This window comes from Styela clava, chromosome 14 (genome assembly GCF_964204865.1).
Source record: "Styela clava chromosome 14, kaStyClav1.hap1.2, whole genome shotgun sequence".
Taxonomy (NCBI): Eukaryota; Metazoa; Chordata; class Ascidiacea; order Stolidobranchia; family Styelidae; genus Styela; species Styela clava.
In genome coordinates this window covers 8,983,910-9,002,953 of record NC_135263.1, presented here as the reverse complement: position 1 = coordinate 9,002,953, position 19,044 = coordinate 8,983,910, and the positions used below count along the sequence as shown (strand labels likewise).

The window sequence follows — 19,044 nt, the reverse complement described above, 5'->3', positions numbered from 1 at the left end:
AAAACGGGATTTTAGTGGCCCGGAGCTGCTTATTGGTCAATCAGCTGTCAGTCAAGTCACGCAAGAGTGAGTTTGGGGTTTAGAGGCCATTTGCCTCTGTTTCCGGGGCCGGAAAGTGTTTGCCCGAGTATTGGGAATTTTTCCAAGTATTTTTGGCGGTGGGGGCTGTGCCCCCACGCCTCTGTGGTGAGAAAACTCGTGCAAAGCCACGCCCACTTAGGTTCTATTGTTTTTAGGCAATTCTGAGGCATGTGAATGGGATTTTGGGCAAAGTATTGCCTAATTCTCGAAGAATATAACTAATTGTAATTTTCTTTACCCAATAATCGGTGCTTCCCCCTCCCAATCGCCCTCCAGTGGCGTAAGAAGGTTGCGTACCTAAAATTGAAGCTATCGAGAAATAAAATAGATGGGCATGGTTGGAAAATTTGGTTTAACATTTTCTTGAAGAAATTTTTTTTCTCCTACTCCCCAGTCACGCTTTAGTGATTTTGGCTTATTGCAGGCTTCTGAAGGGACTTATTAAGAAAGTAAAGGCATGGGCATGTTTAGAAAAGTTATTTGAAGCCATTTTAGGAAAAAAAATTTTTCTCCAGTACCTCAGTCACGCTCCAGTGATTTTACGTTATATCTCAAGAATGGTAAAAGGTAGAGGTGCCATATTTGGGTCTTACAAGGTAGTTGAGGTCTAGTTTGTGTCAAAAAAATTTCGTCACGGTTGAGTGATCACGGACTTCAAAATTGGAAAAATTCGACTCCGGTTAGGGGTAATCAGTTTATTACGTGGTATTTGAACTTCTTAATGGACTAGAGGTGTCGGGGGCAGAGCGCCGGACGAATTTCCGCCATTCGTCCGGCGCAACGACCCGGGTCCTCCAACAAACTTCAAACAAACATCTGCTTCTTAATTTACTAAAAATACTTCTATAAATATCCCCTCGCGGGTAGCGTAGCGACCTCCCCTGGATCAGAAAATACCACACGGTGTTTTTACCATATACTATATGTCACAGGGTGAGATTATCCATGTAGTTCATATACGCTGCATGTTTTAAACCAATCTGAAGTGAAGACCACTTTCCTGGTCGTTTTCCTTGTGTATTGTAATTTTTTCTAAATGAAGTTCAAATTAGAACCATCTTAACTCAAACAACCACCATAACACCATGATAAGTAAAAGCAAAGCAAATGAACAAATTGTAATCAAACCCATAGTTTTATTAGTACAACTTATAAGTTACATTATAAGGAAAACGAGTAGTAAGTACTTTATTTAAGACGTTAAACACATGCAGTGTTATAGTTAAAATAATTATACTATTGAATATTAAAATTGAATTAGATAAGAAAGCCTTTTTAACAGAATAGGACACTAAGTCATTAGGATAAGTAAACAAACATCAACTACTTTTTTCAACACCAAATCTGTAATTTAAAATAAAAGTGCTTCAGAAAAACTTTCCAAATATATCTCTTTAGTTTCAGCACCAATGCATATAACTACAATATAATTATGTAATCATTATAATTATATTACAATTAAATCTATGGAAAACAAAATCAAGTCCCAATGCATAAGGTGAAACATTTCTGCAAAAATCGGGCTTTTGTACAATGTGAAACTACTACTGAAAGAAAATATCCATTCTACATTGACTTTCTATTTCGATAAAACTGGATGGCAAATTTCAGATAGTCAGGAATATAAAAATAATGTTTTCGGTCAGAATTGTCAGAACCAAAATTGTGGGCAACAGATTCCAACTTACAGGCAGTTAGAAACAACTAAAATTGTGAAATTACTGAATACAAACAAAAGTGATGTAAAAATCTTGTACCATTTCGGTATGCAATCTCATTTGGTAACATGATCTCAATCGCATACGAAACTTTGGTAAGCATTTAATCACATATAGACATTCTCATAGAATTCAGTTCCTAACTAAAATCACTGAGATCCCACAACCGTTGAGATCACATATCGAAGTAGCACTAAAATCTCATCTGTGAAATGATATATTATGGATGTTGATGAAAACTAAAAAAATACTCTCATGATCACATAATCAATTAAGTCAAAACAATGAAATATTTCATAATATATTAAACGATACATTTACACTTATAACATCTAATAGAGATTAATCCAACTTCGTATAATATACCGGTAATACATTGAAAAAAATATCAGATAAAATACCACCTCAAAAAGAACTAAGATGAGCCAAATTGGGAATAATGATTTTGTGCAGAATAATTTAGATATCTGTAAATTGTAGACATTGCGATATCAAGGAGTAAAGGCAGGGGTAGACGTTTTGCATGAATATTAGGGAAATACAAATCGTTACCTGAGTACTAAATAGAGGATCACAAGGTTTTTTGAATGCATGATAGATATAATAGGTAAGTAGAAATTGAAGAAAAGTTTGCGATAGATATACTTACACACCAAATTATTAAATTTTCCCCAAGACAACATCATATTCGTTGCTTGGTGATGGATGATATTCACTAAAGCGATTATGACTGTGTATGGTAGAGAAACACTGTTCTTAGGGGTTTCGATTTAACTTTCTATACATTCATTTTTACTGATAAAGTTCTCAAGTAGCTGTATCATATATTATTTTAAATCTCTACAGCAATCCTTTCAAATATATCTCATAATAGGGTCATCAAAATAACTATATGACAGACAGTAAGATACTGAGCAATGTGCAAAAAAAAATGGAACAGATAAACAAGTTGAAGAAACACTATTTCTGCTACGCCCTGATTAAATAAAGTAATGTTATACAACTGCATATCATTTTTATTAACGAAAATGGTATTTATGATATCTTCCATATTAGATTGTACGCATCAATCAAGTGTGTATAAAAATACTATAATAGAACCACATTGAAAGGCAAAATAGGTGCAACGGAGAGTAGGACAAAATTTGGATTAAAGTGAAAAATTTGTATAACATAACTGTTAATTTTTTAATCTGTCCGCAAAAATCGAAAAATCAGAATACATTAATCGAAACATAGGTCTTTTAAATGTATCATGAAACAAAGAAAAAAAAAAAAAACTCTAATACGACTAAAAAGAAAAAACCTACTGCATTCTACAACACATAACAATACATTAGAATTAACATACATGCAATAACAAGTAGTGAAGAAGTACCAAAAAAAATTTCTTGAATAATAAGTTTGTCCATAATCTGAAAATCTCTTGTTTATAAGAATGGTGAAACAAAAAAAATAATGATATATACTGAAAATGTTCCCATGATAACAGTTTGATCAAGAATTGATCTCAGACGAATATGGGCAATTGGGCATAACACACTGCTGAAGAATATTCAAGATGCCTATCGACTATCGAGCTAACCAAATAGTACAATAAAGGTAACATTTTAAAGTAATGGCACTGAAAATATTCCCTTTTAATAAAGTAGGAAATAGCAAAATGATGAAATTCCATATAGCGTTTTACAATTTAGGTCAAAATAGACTATAAATCAACTATTTAAATCAAACAAACAGTATCTGTAGTGAAATACAGACAATGCACGCCTTAAACAAATATTAATCTTTTCAAAGCACACACATGATCTGTTAAGCATGACCACTAAGAATGCTACATTAGCAGTCTGTAATGCTTCATCACAACCAAGGTATGCACAAATAGACAAAAGGGCAGTATGACCTGTCCCCACCCACGCAGCAAATTGAATTTTCAAATTTTCAGCCAATAGGAGAGATAAAGTCAAAGGTAACTAATTTGAAACTATCAGCAAATAGGTGAGATATCTTAGTATAAAAGATCTTGGCACGAATTATCGTAAAATTGGGTCATCATTATGAAAGTATATTTAACTATCTACTAAACTGAAAATGAACGACAAAGTAAATATAATTTCAATCAAAACAGGGAACCGCTTCCATGTCCTCACTTGGAACTCTATTTTCTTCCACCTGCAGCAATGCAACAGGAGCAACAACACACGAGTGCCAAAATGATGTAAGCAGTCGTGATGATCCAAAATGCAAAATAATATGTCACTGGATCACAATAATTTTCAAGTACAGGATTACCTGTATTTTTCGACGAATATGCTCTGTAGACCCATACATTTCCTAAAAACATTTATAAAAAAGTTTTAATGAATTACCATAAGCAAATTAGGTACATAGCATCAGGATTTCGAAATATTATAGAAAAAGAAAATTTTATAGTATTGAATACAGTTTACTGACTATAATATCCCATATGACGATATGACGAGGGAATTATGGGAAACATATCAATGACTGTTCACATTTTATTTTTACTCAATCGCTAATCAAAATTTCATTAAATTTAAAACAAAAATAGCACTGAATTTTCTCAGAAATTCGAAACAAGTCAATATCCATTGAAGCAAATCTAATTATAACAGTCTGAAATTTATTACTGATAAATATTTGCCAATAGACTGAAAAACTATAATACCAAATAAAAGCAAGACTTATTTAATAATTGTAAAATTTATTAAAACCGTTTACTTTTTTCAAAACAGATAATCAAATATTCGTATCCTATACGGGATAGACACAATTTGGCTTATCATATAATTAAGCATACCAGCGAAAAACCATGCAATATTGAAACACCCGATAAGACCATTGAATCCATTCAGCACAGAGGAAGATTGTGCTTCTTCCTCAGGATCGTCAATTCCGTCACATTTAGCCTTGATTTTTTTGAAGATAGATCCAAGTTGCATGAATGCACTGACTGAACCAGCTACAATCAGCCATATTGGAATAAAACGTTCAAGAGGACAATTGTTCAAGTTTATTGCCCCTGTTAAAAAAATGGCATAGCATATTGTATAAATATTGAAGCATTTAGGGATCTAGCTTTGGTGAACTTAGCAATAATCTAAACTATTAATGCTGGTCTTAGCCTGCAAACTAATAGTAGTTGAAATGTTATTAACATATGATTGGTTGATTAGATCAGGAGTGTGCAACCTTTTGTACGAGTGGGCCAGATACAGATAACTGGGTGAAACCGCGGGCCGCACCTTTATTTAGCATGTGCCTTCTGGTCAGGCACAAAAATTTTGGTTATTGATCTTATGACATGCGTTGTTTGCTTCGCACGAGTTTTGCAACGCAAAGGGATTGGAATTACCTACACTTAAGAGATTAAATCAAATTAAAAACCTGTTTCGAGGGCCGCACACCATTCAAAATTGGCCTCTTCTCCCCGGGCCGCACAATTTTTCCCTGTGGGCCGCAGGTTGCACACCCCTGGATTAGTTTATAAAAAATTTCTGTCTATATGGTTCATAAAGTTTCAATTTCACTGATGATCTGTTCTCATTCCTGACCCATCCGACGGATTACTTTAATTTCAATGTCTACTCAATGATTGAGCTTCTTTTTTCTATTCTAGCATACAAATGAAAAATGATGCTCGCATGCAACATTGCTCAATAATCATTTCTTTTTCTTTGTAATGAGTATTGTACTATTTACTTGTCCATGTTATTCTCAATTGTATTGTATGAATAAGTTTTACTCACCAATAACAATCATTGACACAGGGATGCACAGCATAATTGCAATGAAGATGGTGAATCCAACTGCGAAAAAATAATAAAAACTTATTAAGAGTTTACCAAGGTTATTGTGAAAGCCTCATCCAGTCACGCTGTGATTCAGTATTGGCTCAACGACTATTTTAATATATTATCATTATCTGTATTATTTCCACACGAATTATATTGGATCTGCAAAACGTGTTTAAATGAAGTTCTAACTCTCATTTTTCAAGCTTCAGAATGTGTTTACTATGTAATACTATGTATGGAGTATAGCATGATTGAGGAAGTCCTGACTTTGATCAGGCATTACAGAAATACATTGTGTCAGTCGGTGAATTACCTAGGATAGTCATGTTTATCTCTGCTATAGCATCATTGCCTTATAAACATAAGGATCCACTCTGACAAAGTCATCGACAAAGAAAAGTCATTCATTCTCATGTAACCTGACCTATTGTTTGAAATGTGTAATATAAAAATTTATTAGCTAACTAATCTTTAATTAACACTTACTTGTACTGAATATGATGAAGCAAACACTTTTCAAAAAATCCGCACTTCCTGTGGATTTATCTTTTGCATCTTTGATTTGACCAAATAAAGAATCGTAAGATGGTGGAGGTGCACTGTTCGTAGTATCAGTGTATGTGGGTGGTGCTTCAGCATCCGCTATGTAAATAAAATATTACATGTTAGTTCATTATTGAAAGTATAAAATATTATATTTGAAAGATGATTGATAGAAGATATATGAAGATACCGTAATTGTAAGTAGGATCAAGATGAGAGTTTCGAAAGTTTCAGATACAAGTTGAATAAGGTATGCCTACAGTTCATGATGGATGATGGTATTGCTTTATTACTGGTATTCAAGAATTTTTAGTTTTGGTGTTGCTAACGTGCTATGATGAAAAAATGAAGTTTAAAAGTAGCAGGGTCCACTGAAATTGATTAAGAGTTTAGCATGATGAAATGTAAACAAAAAGTGAATCAATTCAAAAATTCATCACAAATTTCTAAATCTGATACAAAGCAAAGTATGACACCCTTAAATAATAATGAAATAAAATTTTAATCCAAATCAATCAATAGAAAATTTCATCAAGATTTTGAAGTTCTACTACCCTACCACTATCATGAAATGAAGTTAGCATCGATAGAATAGCATCTCTAAGTGAGTTATGAAGCACATCAAAGCAGAATAGCAAATTCAGTAACTCAGACCAACAATTGATATTATAATATATAAGTATTGCATAATATGTTATTAAATAAGTATTGCATAAAATGAATGATCTTCAACTCAACAACAATAGTGTAACATTATTTAATTACTTTATAATATTATTAGAAGAACCTAATCCTTGCTTTCATGCAGATGGATGATATATAATTTCAATAAACATATCCATTGAAATAAGTAACAATAGAACATGCAAGTATGAACAGATTATTTCAGTTGAAAATGACATGAAAACAGCAATTCCACAAGCATATCACACCCCTAATAATCTATACAGATGCCAGAATTTTTTTGTGGTGAAGCTGTGACAAATTGATTGACGATATTCCATTTGCTGCAATTAGGAAATAAACGAAAATGTATTACAACAGGCAGACCACAATTTAATATTCATTAGTCAGGTCATTAGATTGTCTTGTCTACAGCCAAATATTAATCCATAACGTCCTTTTGGTAAATACATGTGTATTCGTATTGTGATGAGCAATACTAACTGTTGTCAATTTCCACCAATTGATTCAGTGAAGAGCGTCTAAATACAACCCAACCATGCTTGAGGGTTATTAAATAATTACTGGGAGTTGTGGATAAAGAATATGGCATGCTGTGAAATTTATAAAGAACCCAAATGGCATATCATTCCAAATGATGACAAGATGTCCAACTTTACTCACATTTTAAAGGATCTGTAGACATATTTATTTTTCTTATTAACTTCTTTTAAAAATTAAATTACTGTAATTGATATAGATCTGAAGACATATAAGGTAATATGCTCTCAATATCAGGATAACTAAATAGTGATAAAGGCACATGCCTACATAAAAAATTTTCATATCAGAGTGACATTGCTTTTGACAAAGTTAGATTTTGGCTTTTGATTAACACAGATACACTCAATTGTTCCATGAAATAGACCAGGGTGGTCCAAACCCAGGCCCGCGGGCCACATGTGGCCCGCCGCTCTATTATCTGTGACCCGCGTCACATTTGGAGAGTAATCAAAGAATCCTATTTCGTGTTGTTTCGTAATAAAATTAATCAGAAAAATCTTTTGATATATTGTTACATCACTACTGTCACTGAATGAACTAAAGTTATGGCTAGTTCGGGCAACTAGCGAAGTCGAATGATGTGCTTGGCAGTATAACTCATTATCTGGCTTTCTATCTTTTTGGTCGGGAATATATGCTAACAATATAGGTACCATAGAAACAAAAATCGAATGCGGATTTCTATTAGCCTGAGATGGCTATGTCTGATAACTATGTGTTTGCACAATAAAAGGGTTCGTTTTGTATTGCACTGTTTACCTATTCTTGGCACAATTGCGGCCCGCAAACAATCCAAAAAATATTTGTGGCCCGCGGAGCCGACAACATTGGACCACCCAGAAATAGACAATATAATAGACAATTGTATTATAAATTCAATCACAACACTGATAATATTGGATCACGAACGAAACTAGATAAATTATAATACAACAAAAAGAATTACATATTCAACAACACAATCATTCTTAGAGACCAAAACACGAATACACTTTTTAATTATATGATAATATAAGTATTTCATTATTTTAAATTTGGTAAAAAGGAGTTTATATTCAAAATATATCAAATCTTTAATCTAATTCATATTCAGATATTTCTCACATGTTTTAGTCAATCATGTCAATTCATCAACTGAATTCATATTTTACTTCACCCTGCTCTCACCTGTAATCTGTTCCGGAGCGACAGCCATAGTACATTTGTATAAAGAATTACAATTCAAAGCAGTAATATTTCAAGCTATTTCATTTCAAATCAGACTGAAGAACAGTATAAACATAAGTCTAAGACATGAAGCAATCAATTGTACGCATTCTAGTTTGAAACTTCCCAAGTAATCAATTTTTCAAATATGCAATTTCCCTCTCCATATCATATGACAAACAGTAAAGCCTAAATTGGTATTATATACATGCCAAACATGGCTCATTGAGAGATAGAGATTTAAGAGTACAAATCATATATGGCCCACTCCTATTTTTAGCTTATATTCGGTGGATATCTTTTCGCAGCTTGAGAGTAGCAATTGATATTTTTGTATTAATTATGCAAAGCTTTGAGTTTGTGCGTGTGAGTGTGATCACAAGACGGTTTGGCTATATGACAAAATCTTGATGAAACATCATATGACAATAAAAATAGTAAGCATTATTAAAATGTAAATATTGCAGATATTGTATAAGATAAAATATATAGGTCATTCACAGGTATAGCTTTGGATTTCTGTTCACATATTCTTTTAATTAAAGGTATTAAGTTCAAGAAAAAAGACTCATATTATTGAAGATGATGGGGTAAAGTCAGGCTGCATTTTGCAGGTAGAATACAGGACATGTAGGCATTAATCATAAATTTGGCAAGTTATATTGTAGTTATATAATTCTTGGAATGATATAATAAAGCAAATGCGGTTTACAAAATTATTCTTTCTTGGGAAGAATCAAAATGATCAATATTGAAATAATAAGCATATAAAAATATCTGGGACAATATCACATTTTGCAGATATGCGGTATGCATAGAAATTATTAGGTTGATGAAATTAAATAATAATGCAACAGAGCTGACAAATCATTTACACTTTACATAAACTAAAAAAGAATTATATGCATGTGGAAGATACCGTACCTTCTGTTGGTTCACTGTGACCAGGTGCTGATGCATCACCCTCAGTTTCTAAGGCTCCATAAGATTTTTCATTCGACATATTTGAGTGTTAGTTAGATATAGCCTAACTCAGATAAGAATCGCTTAACTGGACTATTGCAGCTTGTATAAGTTATAACCTATCACAATTCTGTAATAACAAAATGATAATTTCTCCGTAAAAGGCATTGGATGTAGATATGGTATAACTCACTTCTTGCTATTTTTTACCAATACAGTAAATGCGTGTCAAAGGAGAAAGGACAACCATTCAGCATTGTTTGATAATCATCAAATTATATTACAGTATTAATATTCTTAACTTCAATGCCACATATATACTGTTACTTCATGTACTTACAGACCATTATTTTTGTCAATTTATGATTCAAAGCACAGGTATTCTTAAAACCATCTGAGCTATTAACCTGATTGCAATTGCAAAAATAAAATAAAAAGATTGTTGCATCATTTCAGAATCACATGATTGTCTTATAAATTGACTGTGCGTCATTCTAAATCATGAACACCTCCTCCAAAATTTAAAACAACAAAACTTACTATCATGAACACCTCCTCCAACATTTAAAATAACGATTAACGAAACTTTCTATTTTTATTAAATCAAAACAATTTTTTGCTTCAGAATATCTGCGTCATTCCACCAACACCCACGCGGCTTTTGAAAGCAGACAGCATTTCGTTCTGCGTATTGCCACAACTCACTTCCTGTGCTCATCAATACCATAATTTCCTTGCTGGTGAAATATTTTTTCAATTGTCACATGTCTGCTTGCCATATACAAATAGCATCAAATAATCATGTGATATAAAATGGCTAATACAGTAATAATACTGTAATAAACATGCAACACAGCATAGATTAACTTGGAACTGACGCTTCAACTCATTATGCAGCAACTCATTGTGTTGTCTGGGCAATACGGTACAATTGCATAGACGTGTTTCCTACGAGATAAATATTATATTGATAAGATAGTGAGTCCAAAGAAATACCGGCAGACCGGTATATTTCAATAACAGGGGTCTTACTACTTACTGAATAGAGCGTAGAAGAGCGCGAAACAGCGCAGAGAGAGGGAAAGGGCGCAGAAGAGATGGAAACATTTTTCTTTCATTATTTTTTAGCGTCCGTGAAATTTTAGATAATTTGATGGGAAACAGTATGCAGTGGTAGGGAATGATCACGAGTTTATATCAGTTTTCTTCAACATCTTTAAATAACCAAACACGATGCACCCTAACCTGGTACACATACTGTGTTCAGGTTGTGCGTCATCTTGGTGCACATACTTCATAATGCACCCTAATCTGGTACACATACTGTGTTCAGGTTGTGCGCCATCTTGGTGCATCTTTTCTGCGCTGTTTCGCGCTCTTCTGCGCTCTTTCCCTCTCTTCTGCGATGTTTCGCGCTCTCCTGCGCTCTTCGCGCTCTCCTGCGCTCTTCGCGCTCTATTCAGTAAGTAGTAAGACCGAACTGAACCTGCATAGCAGCATTGTAAAACACTTTCAGACTTTTACAGGATTGAACAGTTCAGCGGACAAGAGTTAGCGTTACTACAGCAAATTCTTCTGCATCCTTATCAATATGAACAGGAAATGAAAGCCAGGTGGAAGGATGATCAGCGGATCTACACAGAACAAAAGCCTCGAAGGATTGATTTTGATCAAATTGAAGTCTCGAATGAGCGAAACAAGAATTCAAACTAATCAAAAGAACTAAATTGAGAATGTGACTTTGACATAAGCAAGGTTCATAAATGATATGTGTAAGTTTGCTTGAAGCAAGGTCATAATGATTCAACTAAAGACAGAAAGGTGGGGAAAAGATAACTGCTACAAACCGCTGTGTCATGCTAGAAAAACGCATTCAATGCTAAGGAAACATAGTTTGCTAATGTATGACTTGATACAGTTGAATTTGGAAATATTTCACTGTCACGCACAATTTGTTCTAATATGCATTATTATATTATGTTTCCTTCATGTAAAAGAATGGCAATGAGCAACTCACCAGTCAAGTGAAACTTTCAACTTGTACTTCTCTAAAGGGCAATTTTTCCGTGCAGACAGGTTGAAAGAGATTTCACAAAAGTGGCGTCAAATAAGTTAAAACTGATGCATCCATTTTATTTCTGTGAATTCGTACAGAAATGTTAGAAAATTATTATTTCATGACTATATGTTGACACCGTTATATTAATATATCGTTATGTTTATCTATTGTATGACTAGTATTAGTTGCCACTATTTACCGATGCAATTAATAATATATATACTACAAACTTTTTCATACTTCAAACGTTATGATATGTTAAAAATATTGGTATTTATTATCTTAATTTTAAGAAATTCTCGTGTTGCATCACCTACATATATATGATATATTATATATACCGTCTGTAATCCTTGCACTAATTTCAATTTAACTAATAGGGTAAATACCACACGCCTTTCAATAAAATTACTGTTGATGTGTTTAAACGCCAATTCAATTAATTGCACAACAAATATGTATCTTGTAGGGATGTAGGATATTTCACCAATTTCAATTTAGCTAATAGGGTAAATACCGCACGCCTTCCAATAAAATTACCATTGATGTGATTAAATGCCAATTCAATTAATTGTACAACAAATATGTATCTTTATCGTCAAGCCATTAAAATTCACAGAAGTGCGGCACCATTTAAAAAGCGCTGCATTCATTGCACCATAACTGATTAAAACTGTTAAGAGCGCCGGAAGTAATAACCCCATCACTAATGTGAATATTACTAAGTAGCCTAACTACCGAAATATAAAATTTGAAAAGTATTAAATCAAATTGGAATGTGCCATTTCAAAAGAACACTATACGCATTGAAAGCTCATCAGTAATGAAAATATGAAAGAACAATATGGAAATGGCTATGCATTAAAATTTGTCCATACATTAAAACTAGATATATATATATATACCAAAAGCAGTTTAATGTGATATAGGTTAATGCTATATAGGTTATATATATTATTGTGTACATACCCGAACTGAGCAATTTACGACGATGCTATAGATTTTGTGGGCATGTAATGCACTTGTCGAAAAACAGATTTACGTCACTCTACGTCTACGTCGTATGAATAACATTAATTTTTTCAATAATACCAAAAACGGCATTGATGAAATCAAGTAATCGGAATTTATTTTTTTTCACACACATTTTTTACGTTTTTTTCCCTATTTTATATTGATAATAATTCTGTTGATAAAGCTTGCGCTTTGAATTTTCCACCACGATCATGATAGTCGTGTTCACTATATGGCATGTCCCTATAAAAGGGATTGCATATATTTTTTCTAGTTCGCGACCGCTCCCAATTTGATGATTTCAGAATTATGTATGGAGCGCCACCATCCACAAAATGTCGCCACTTTAATGGAAATCCCACGACTGCAATCAAGTTTAACATTCATGAGCATTCTAGCAAAATACTGTATAGTGTATTATAAAATTACGTAACATTCACAAGAGGATATCTATGGCGCCATAAACTCGGCCGCTGGCAACATAGCCTCGGGATATCCATAAGATTAGGATGTTTTGTCCGACCCTTACCGCCAGGCACGAAAATATATTGAATAATATGACACCGTGACAGTTTAAAATAACACTTCAAACAGTTTGTCGTTGAAAAACAAGAATGAAGAGCAGCAATAAACAAAAAATAATAGTTTTGCTTAACCTGTGCCTGTTATTTGCATTTTCCGGCGGAACAGAAAATGAGGAAAAACGAGCTGTTGTACGGTTGAAGCAAGGTGCAGTTGAAGGCTCAATTTTCAGTTTAGGTGGAGTTTTAAAAGTTGAGCAGTATTTAGGAATTCCGTACGCTCAGGCTCCAATCGGGGACTTACGATGGAAATCACCAAAAAAATATGATGGGTGGCAACACGAGAAACCATATGCCACGACATACGGACCTAACTGCCCCCAATTGGCAATTTTGTCAGACCCGACAGCTGATGCAAGCAAAGTAATTGGAAATGAAGATTGCCTATATTTAAATATTTATCGCCAGCATAGATCTACTGACGCACCTCTCCAGCCAGTTATGGTGTTCATACATGGTGGCGCTTGGATGTGAGTAAATCGGGTCCATGGGGGAAGCTAAGCCTGATATTATATTGATTTATATTAAGAGAAATAATCTTTTTCGAACGATTCTTGACTTTTGTTTCCATAAGTTCGAGCACTTTCATGTCGCCTGTGTAGAGTTTTTGGCGGTTCAAGTTTTTTAACACTCACGAAAAAATAATCATTTTATAAAATATATATAATATATATTTAAACTTTGTAATATCAATCCAAAATCATTTGAACTACGCTTCGAAAATTTTGCAAATATTCAATTTAAGCTTGTGGATCCAGTAAAAAACTAAATTTACATAATGTATCTGAAAATTCTTGAGATATATTTAAGTTCTGGCTTATTAAAAAGTAACACTCTTAACTGAGTGAACTTGGTTTTTAATTTTGACTGATAAAGATCATAACCGATACTTTTCCAGAACTTCCATGATATTTGATCGTCCTTCTGTAAAATTGTGAATATTTTTGTTATTCTTCAAACAATTAAGAATCAATTGAGCTAGCTCTCAACTGCAATGCTGATTATTATCAATCAGAATAATACGAATTAAACATGTATATATATTATATATATAGCAAAAACTATATCGCATCAAATAAAATGTTTTTGTCGATTGAAATGCAATTGCATATTGAATTAAATTTCAATCAATGAATGTCAAGTTTACCCGCGTACTTTGATAAGAATTTAAATACATTACCGGCATACATGAAGACCTTCGACCATGTCTTCAAATAAACTACGTCCTTGCCAGATGGCTATCCCAAGTTTGCTGATAAATCTTGGAGTTTCAATATATATTTTTAATACGTTCACAGATATAGTTCTGCTGACATATACAGGGCATATGCATTGGCAACGTTTGGAAGCGTTATTGCGGTAACGTTCAATTACAGACTGGGGGCTTTGGGATTCATGAGTTCAGGTAAGCAAGAGTGTACGGCGAACCTGGCACAAAAATGCTGTTTTTCATGCAAAGTGAACTTCTAAGTGAGTTATTTAATTTTGACTTTATGCTCATACTTTCGAGTATTGACAACTGGAATAATAGTTTGGGTAGGATTGAACAAAGGCCAAACTTAGTTTTTTTTAGAATATACAGCTCTCTGTGCATTATTTTAGTTGTCTTGGTGTAAATTGTGAGATTATATGTCTTTAACGCGCAAGTAATAAACAATACTAATTATCAAACTCCCTTTACCTGTAGCAATTTAAAATTTTGAAAATAATAGATAACTTTAAATATATATATACAACTATCGGTGTGGTATTTTTAACTAGAAAACATTACCAAAGACGGAATGTTTAACGGAAACTACGGACTACTAGACCAATATGCTGCTCTGTCATGGGTTCAAGAATATATTGAGTATTTCGGAGGAGACAAAAATCAAGTTACCATATTTGGGGAATCTGTAGGTGCAGTTTCGGTCTTGCTACAAGCGATGTCACCCTTTGCTCTGCATACCACTTCTAGTGATTCGAAACAGCCGAGTTTGTTCAAACGGGTGATAGCGCAGAGTGGAGTAACGTTAGTTCCAGGTGCTATATCCAAACCAGGAAGTGCAAAGAATTTTATTCTTAATTCTCCATGTTCCGATCTCACGGAGAACGAAATGTTAGAATGCCTTAAAAACTTGACTGCAGTTGAAATTGTTCGCTTGCAGAGAAATTTTCAGTGGAGGCCTGTTGTTGACAAAAAGTTTATTGGCGATTTTCCTGATTCTTTTATGAAAAATGAACAGCAGAACTTTCGAGGAATATACGATTTCATTTTGGGCTTGAACGATGTGGATGTTATTAGTGTATTGTTCGAAGAGATCTCTCAAGTAAAATCATTGAGTATGCTTCAAAGCTACACCAATAGAATTTTGGCACGGAGTTATGACAACACAGAAAAGGTTAGTTTGACTAAGAAAAAGAGAACATAGTCTAAAACTGACAAAATATTCACGAGAACGATCTTAAAATAAAACGGAGAATATATATATATATGTAGTTTTCGTTTACATTAATTTTCAGTACGTATGGCACTGAATGAAGCATTGTATTAAGGATCTTTCTTCTGCTACTCCATATATAAAACATAACATTTAAATATATTTATTTGAATAATTCATGCACATCGTGAATTTAAACGAAGTATTGGACATTAAAGGCAAATAACACAATATTATATTGCAGAACAGATTTCTGCTACCGTACGAAACTTCATCACTGAATTTTAACTGTTCTCATTAGGTCACAGATATTGTCATCGAAAAATATCTTAACATTTCGTCCGAAGAAAACAATTCAAACAAATGGAGGAGAATAGCACTCAATATCACTAGAGATTTCACCTTACTTGCACCCACAATCAAATTTGCTGATATCGCATCATCTTATATGCGCTCCAATGTTTACTTGTATTATTTTGTGCAAACTCCTTCGAATGGATTGATCAACGCTCAACTAGGTGAGAAATGTTTCCACAAAGCCAAATAAAATTAGTCTAACACACACCTATGCAAATGCGCGCAAATGCATTGGACCATCGATACGCTTTGAGACGCATAATCTAATCGGATTTTAAGGTTCTGATTCCATTGATACCGTTGACACATTTTATCAAACAAGTGTGAGGATTTCAATTTACCGGAATAAAATTATTCACTCTATTCGGATGGTCTATTGGTCACAGTGGTCCATATTATATTTTTTGGAATTCCAAAGCAATATTTTTACATTTCTGATTTACACTTTCTATTTTTTCAGCTATTCCGCGTAACAAAAGCCAGGAATGGGTGGAGGGAGCAAGACACACAGAAGAACTCCCGTATGTTTTCGGTGCCCCATTTAGTTTTTCCGATACCAGTCAAGACGACAAGACACTTAGCATGCAAATGATAATTTATTGGACCAATTTTGCTAAAACCGGGTGAGGAAAATAGGTCATTACATGTCTTCTAATAAGAAACAGGTTACTGCGAATAGATACTCGTACATTTCAATACGGGATCGCTTAAGTCAAAAGCTATTCGTCACCGTTTCATGGGGCATATATATATATATCATATTATTAACTTAGACGAGTGCAAGTAAATACAAATAAGCATATTAATCTAAATTTTCTTATATTTTTTATTAACACATTAATTTACCATATCTATTTGATGTTACTCAGAAAATTTAAACGTCTACCTTGTTATCTATTACAGTACTTGCAAGCGATTGTTATTTTTAAAATATTCCTACCCCAGACGTTCGACGCGCTTTCAAAATTCCCGTTTTATGCTAGAAACCCCAACAGTAATGGAGTACGGGTCACCTGGCCGACTTATAATTCTTCAAGTGGTAAGTACATGCGTTTTGGACGAAAGAGCAGCCACGAAGATTTGGTTGAAGTACGAAGTCACCTAACTGGAGACCTATACAAATTTTGGACTGAAGAGATATCAATCCTGTCTTATAAGCGAAAACAGGTAACTAACAATAGAATTGATATACACAGTTATATTCTTAGTTCCCCTTGGTTTTGTCAATATGGTGGTTCAAAGATTTTGATCAACAACCAGTGTTTTTTTTTATTTTCCAGATAAAAGAAAACAAGGGAAAATTGATGAACACCGAAGTTATTGTTTTACCAGTTATCGCAATTGCAATAATCATGTTTGCAATGGCCATAATTATCATGAAAAGTTAGTTATATGTAGGCTATTAAGAAATTATATATTGCACAGAACGATAGACTCATTCACCTTTTCTCTAAGTTTAATTAGTGCTTATATATTATGTTATATCGCTACACCCTATATCACCCGTATTTTTATACTTACCTCCATTGGTCTATTTTAAACACTCCATTCCTCCCATACTCGTAACAAATGTTTCTATTTGTCACTCAATTTCAAAGATTCGACTTTAACTTGTGATACGCACGAATAGAACTCTAGTTTTTGTACAGTTTGAATAGTATATATATAATTTCTGCATAAATAATCATTACAATAAGACGAAATAGGCCAAAACTATTAGTAATACTACAAGCAGATACGAAGTAAAATATCCTCCGCTAAAACCACGAAGTTCCTTTCTGGATGGAACGCTGCTCTAAGTAGTCTATGTTCCGCATATTTTCTTCTAAATATATCATACTGCTTCGGTTATTTTTGTCGTTCTTCATTTCGTCTTTTTATTTAGTAACCAGCGCCGCAAAATATGATGACAGAGAAGTGTGGTAAAATGACCCAATTCCATAATATTTCTCCATTAAATTTGGAGACTCAGAAGCACTAAAATTATGAAGTATACTTCAAACGAATATATATATATTGTAAACTGGAAAATACTGATAAAAACGTAGTAGACATATATATATATATGAACTGTTTATAGTGCAAGACGAGCCTCGAATTTTTTTTATCTCTTTCTTTGTAGTTCAATTATTAGATTTTTCAAAAACTTCGTCTTCTGAATAATTATCTATAAACTATTTTGTTTAAAATTACTGACCAGAATCTTACACTTCAGGTCCATATCATCGCAGGATAATACATTCTTATGTACATTCGATTTGCTGCTGCTGTTGCCGGAAATCGTACAGTACTTCGTTGCGAGAAGGCGGTGAAGGTGCCGAATTAGTGAAATGTGAACCTATAAATATTCGATCATACGCATAACTGTCTTTGTTTCCAATATTTATTATTTCGATTTGATTACACTGTTAAATTTTTGAGCCTGATCTCAGTAAAAATGTTTTACCTGAATATTGTGAGTGCACAATAACTGCTATAGATTACTACGGGACAGACGATCTGGATAGCACAGGTGGGTCGAAATAGATATTTGAAGCGGTAATTTTCGGCGAAAGATGCTTCGTATACCATCGAGATCTGATCGAATGTCACATAACCATGCTAAAATGTTTGAAACACCGACGGACCAACGTCTGACAACCGAATGATTGGATGTTTCCCTGATCCTTGACCCCAGAATATGTCCATTCCTCATTATTGCAAATTTTTCGATGCTCATTTGAAGTGTGTTCGCATCGTTTATACCCAAGTTTTGCAAACGTTTAAAAATAGTGCACGCGAAACTGAAAAAACGAAACGTGCTTAATTAATCGCGTTAAAATAATATTTGGACGACTGCATAAATTACCGATTGTTACGTCACAACTAAATTAATGCTGTGCTGATTGGGGATTTTTACAGAAGTGAACGAGAAGTCGATGCTACGGGATGAATTCTAGTCTGTGAGTTAACAGTACGCACCGGTTAAGAGTAATTCAATAGCAAGGCGGATAGAATTCTGGTTAAGACACATAATTTTCATCTTGGCTAAGTACAACTACGTTTAAAAAATGCAAC

The 19,044-nt window shown here is 33.7% G+C and overlaps 2 protein-coding genes across 9 annotated transcripts; one reads left to right on the top strand and one right to left on the bottom strand.

The window, feature by feature from the left end:
• Nucleotides 1-1,667: 1,667 nt before the first annotated feature.
• LOC120341686 (transmembrane protein 272-like) lies at nucleotides 1,668-9,690 on the bottom strand. Of its 3 annotated transcripts, none has more exons than XM_078120259.1 (5): nucleotides 9,518-9,690; nucleotides 6,104-6,259; nucleotides 5,570-5,629; nucleotides 4,621-4,842; nucleotides 1,668-4,133 (listed from the first exon to the last, which is right to left on the bottom strand). In XM_078120259.1, exons 1-5 carry the CDS (start codon nucleotides 9,594-9,596, stop codon nucleotides 3,958-3,960), a joined length of 693 nt encoding a protein of 230 aa, XP_077976385.1. In that variant the 5' UTR covers nucleotides 9,597-9,690; the 3' UTR covers nucleotides 1,668-3,957. The 3 variants fall into 3 exon arrangements, with proteins under 3 accessions (XP_077976385.1, XP_039266192.2, XP_039266193.2); XM_039410258.2 differs by lacking the exon at nucleotides 9,518-9,690 and adding an exon at nucleotides 8,555-9,467; XM_039410259.2 differs by lacking the exon at nucleotides 9,518-9,690 and adding an exon at nucleotides 7,508-7,735.
• A 2,793-nt stretch (nucleotides 9,691-12,483) lies between these two features.
• LOC120341679 (carboxylesterase 4A-like) lies at nucleotides 12,484-18,438 on the top strand. Of its 6 annotated transcripts, XM_039410247.2 has the most exons (8): nucleotides 12,491-13,680; nucleotides 14,509-14,615; nucleotides 14,972-15,591; nucleotides 15,932-16,148; nucleotides 16,448-16,610; nucleotides 16,971-17,154; nucleotides 17,268-17,370; nucleotides 18,203-18,438. In XM_039410247.2, exons 1-8 carry the CDS (start codon nucleotides 13,244-13,246, stop codon nucleotides 18,349-18,351), a joined length of 1,980 nt encoding a protein of 659 aa, XP_039266181.2. In that variant the 5' UTR covers nucleotides 12,491-13,243; the 3' UTR covers nucleotides 18,352-18,438. The 6 variants fall into 6 exon arrangements, 3 of the variants coding, with proteins under 3 accessions (XP_039266185.2, XP_039266181.2, XP_039266183.2); XR_013480414.1 differs by lacking the exon at nucleotides 17,268-17,370 and having other exon boundaries at nucleotides 12,484-13,680; nucleotides 16,891-17,154; nucleotides 18,203-18,407; XR_013480413.1 differs by lacking the exon at nucleotides 18,203-18,438 and having other exon boundaries at nucleotides 12,486-13,680; nucleotides 16,891-17,154.
• The last annotated feature ends 606 nt before the right edge of the window (nucleotides 18,439-19,044 follow it).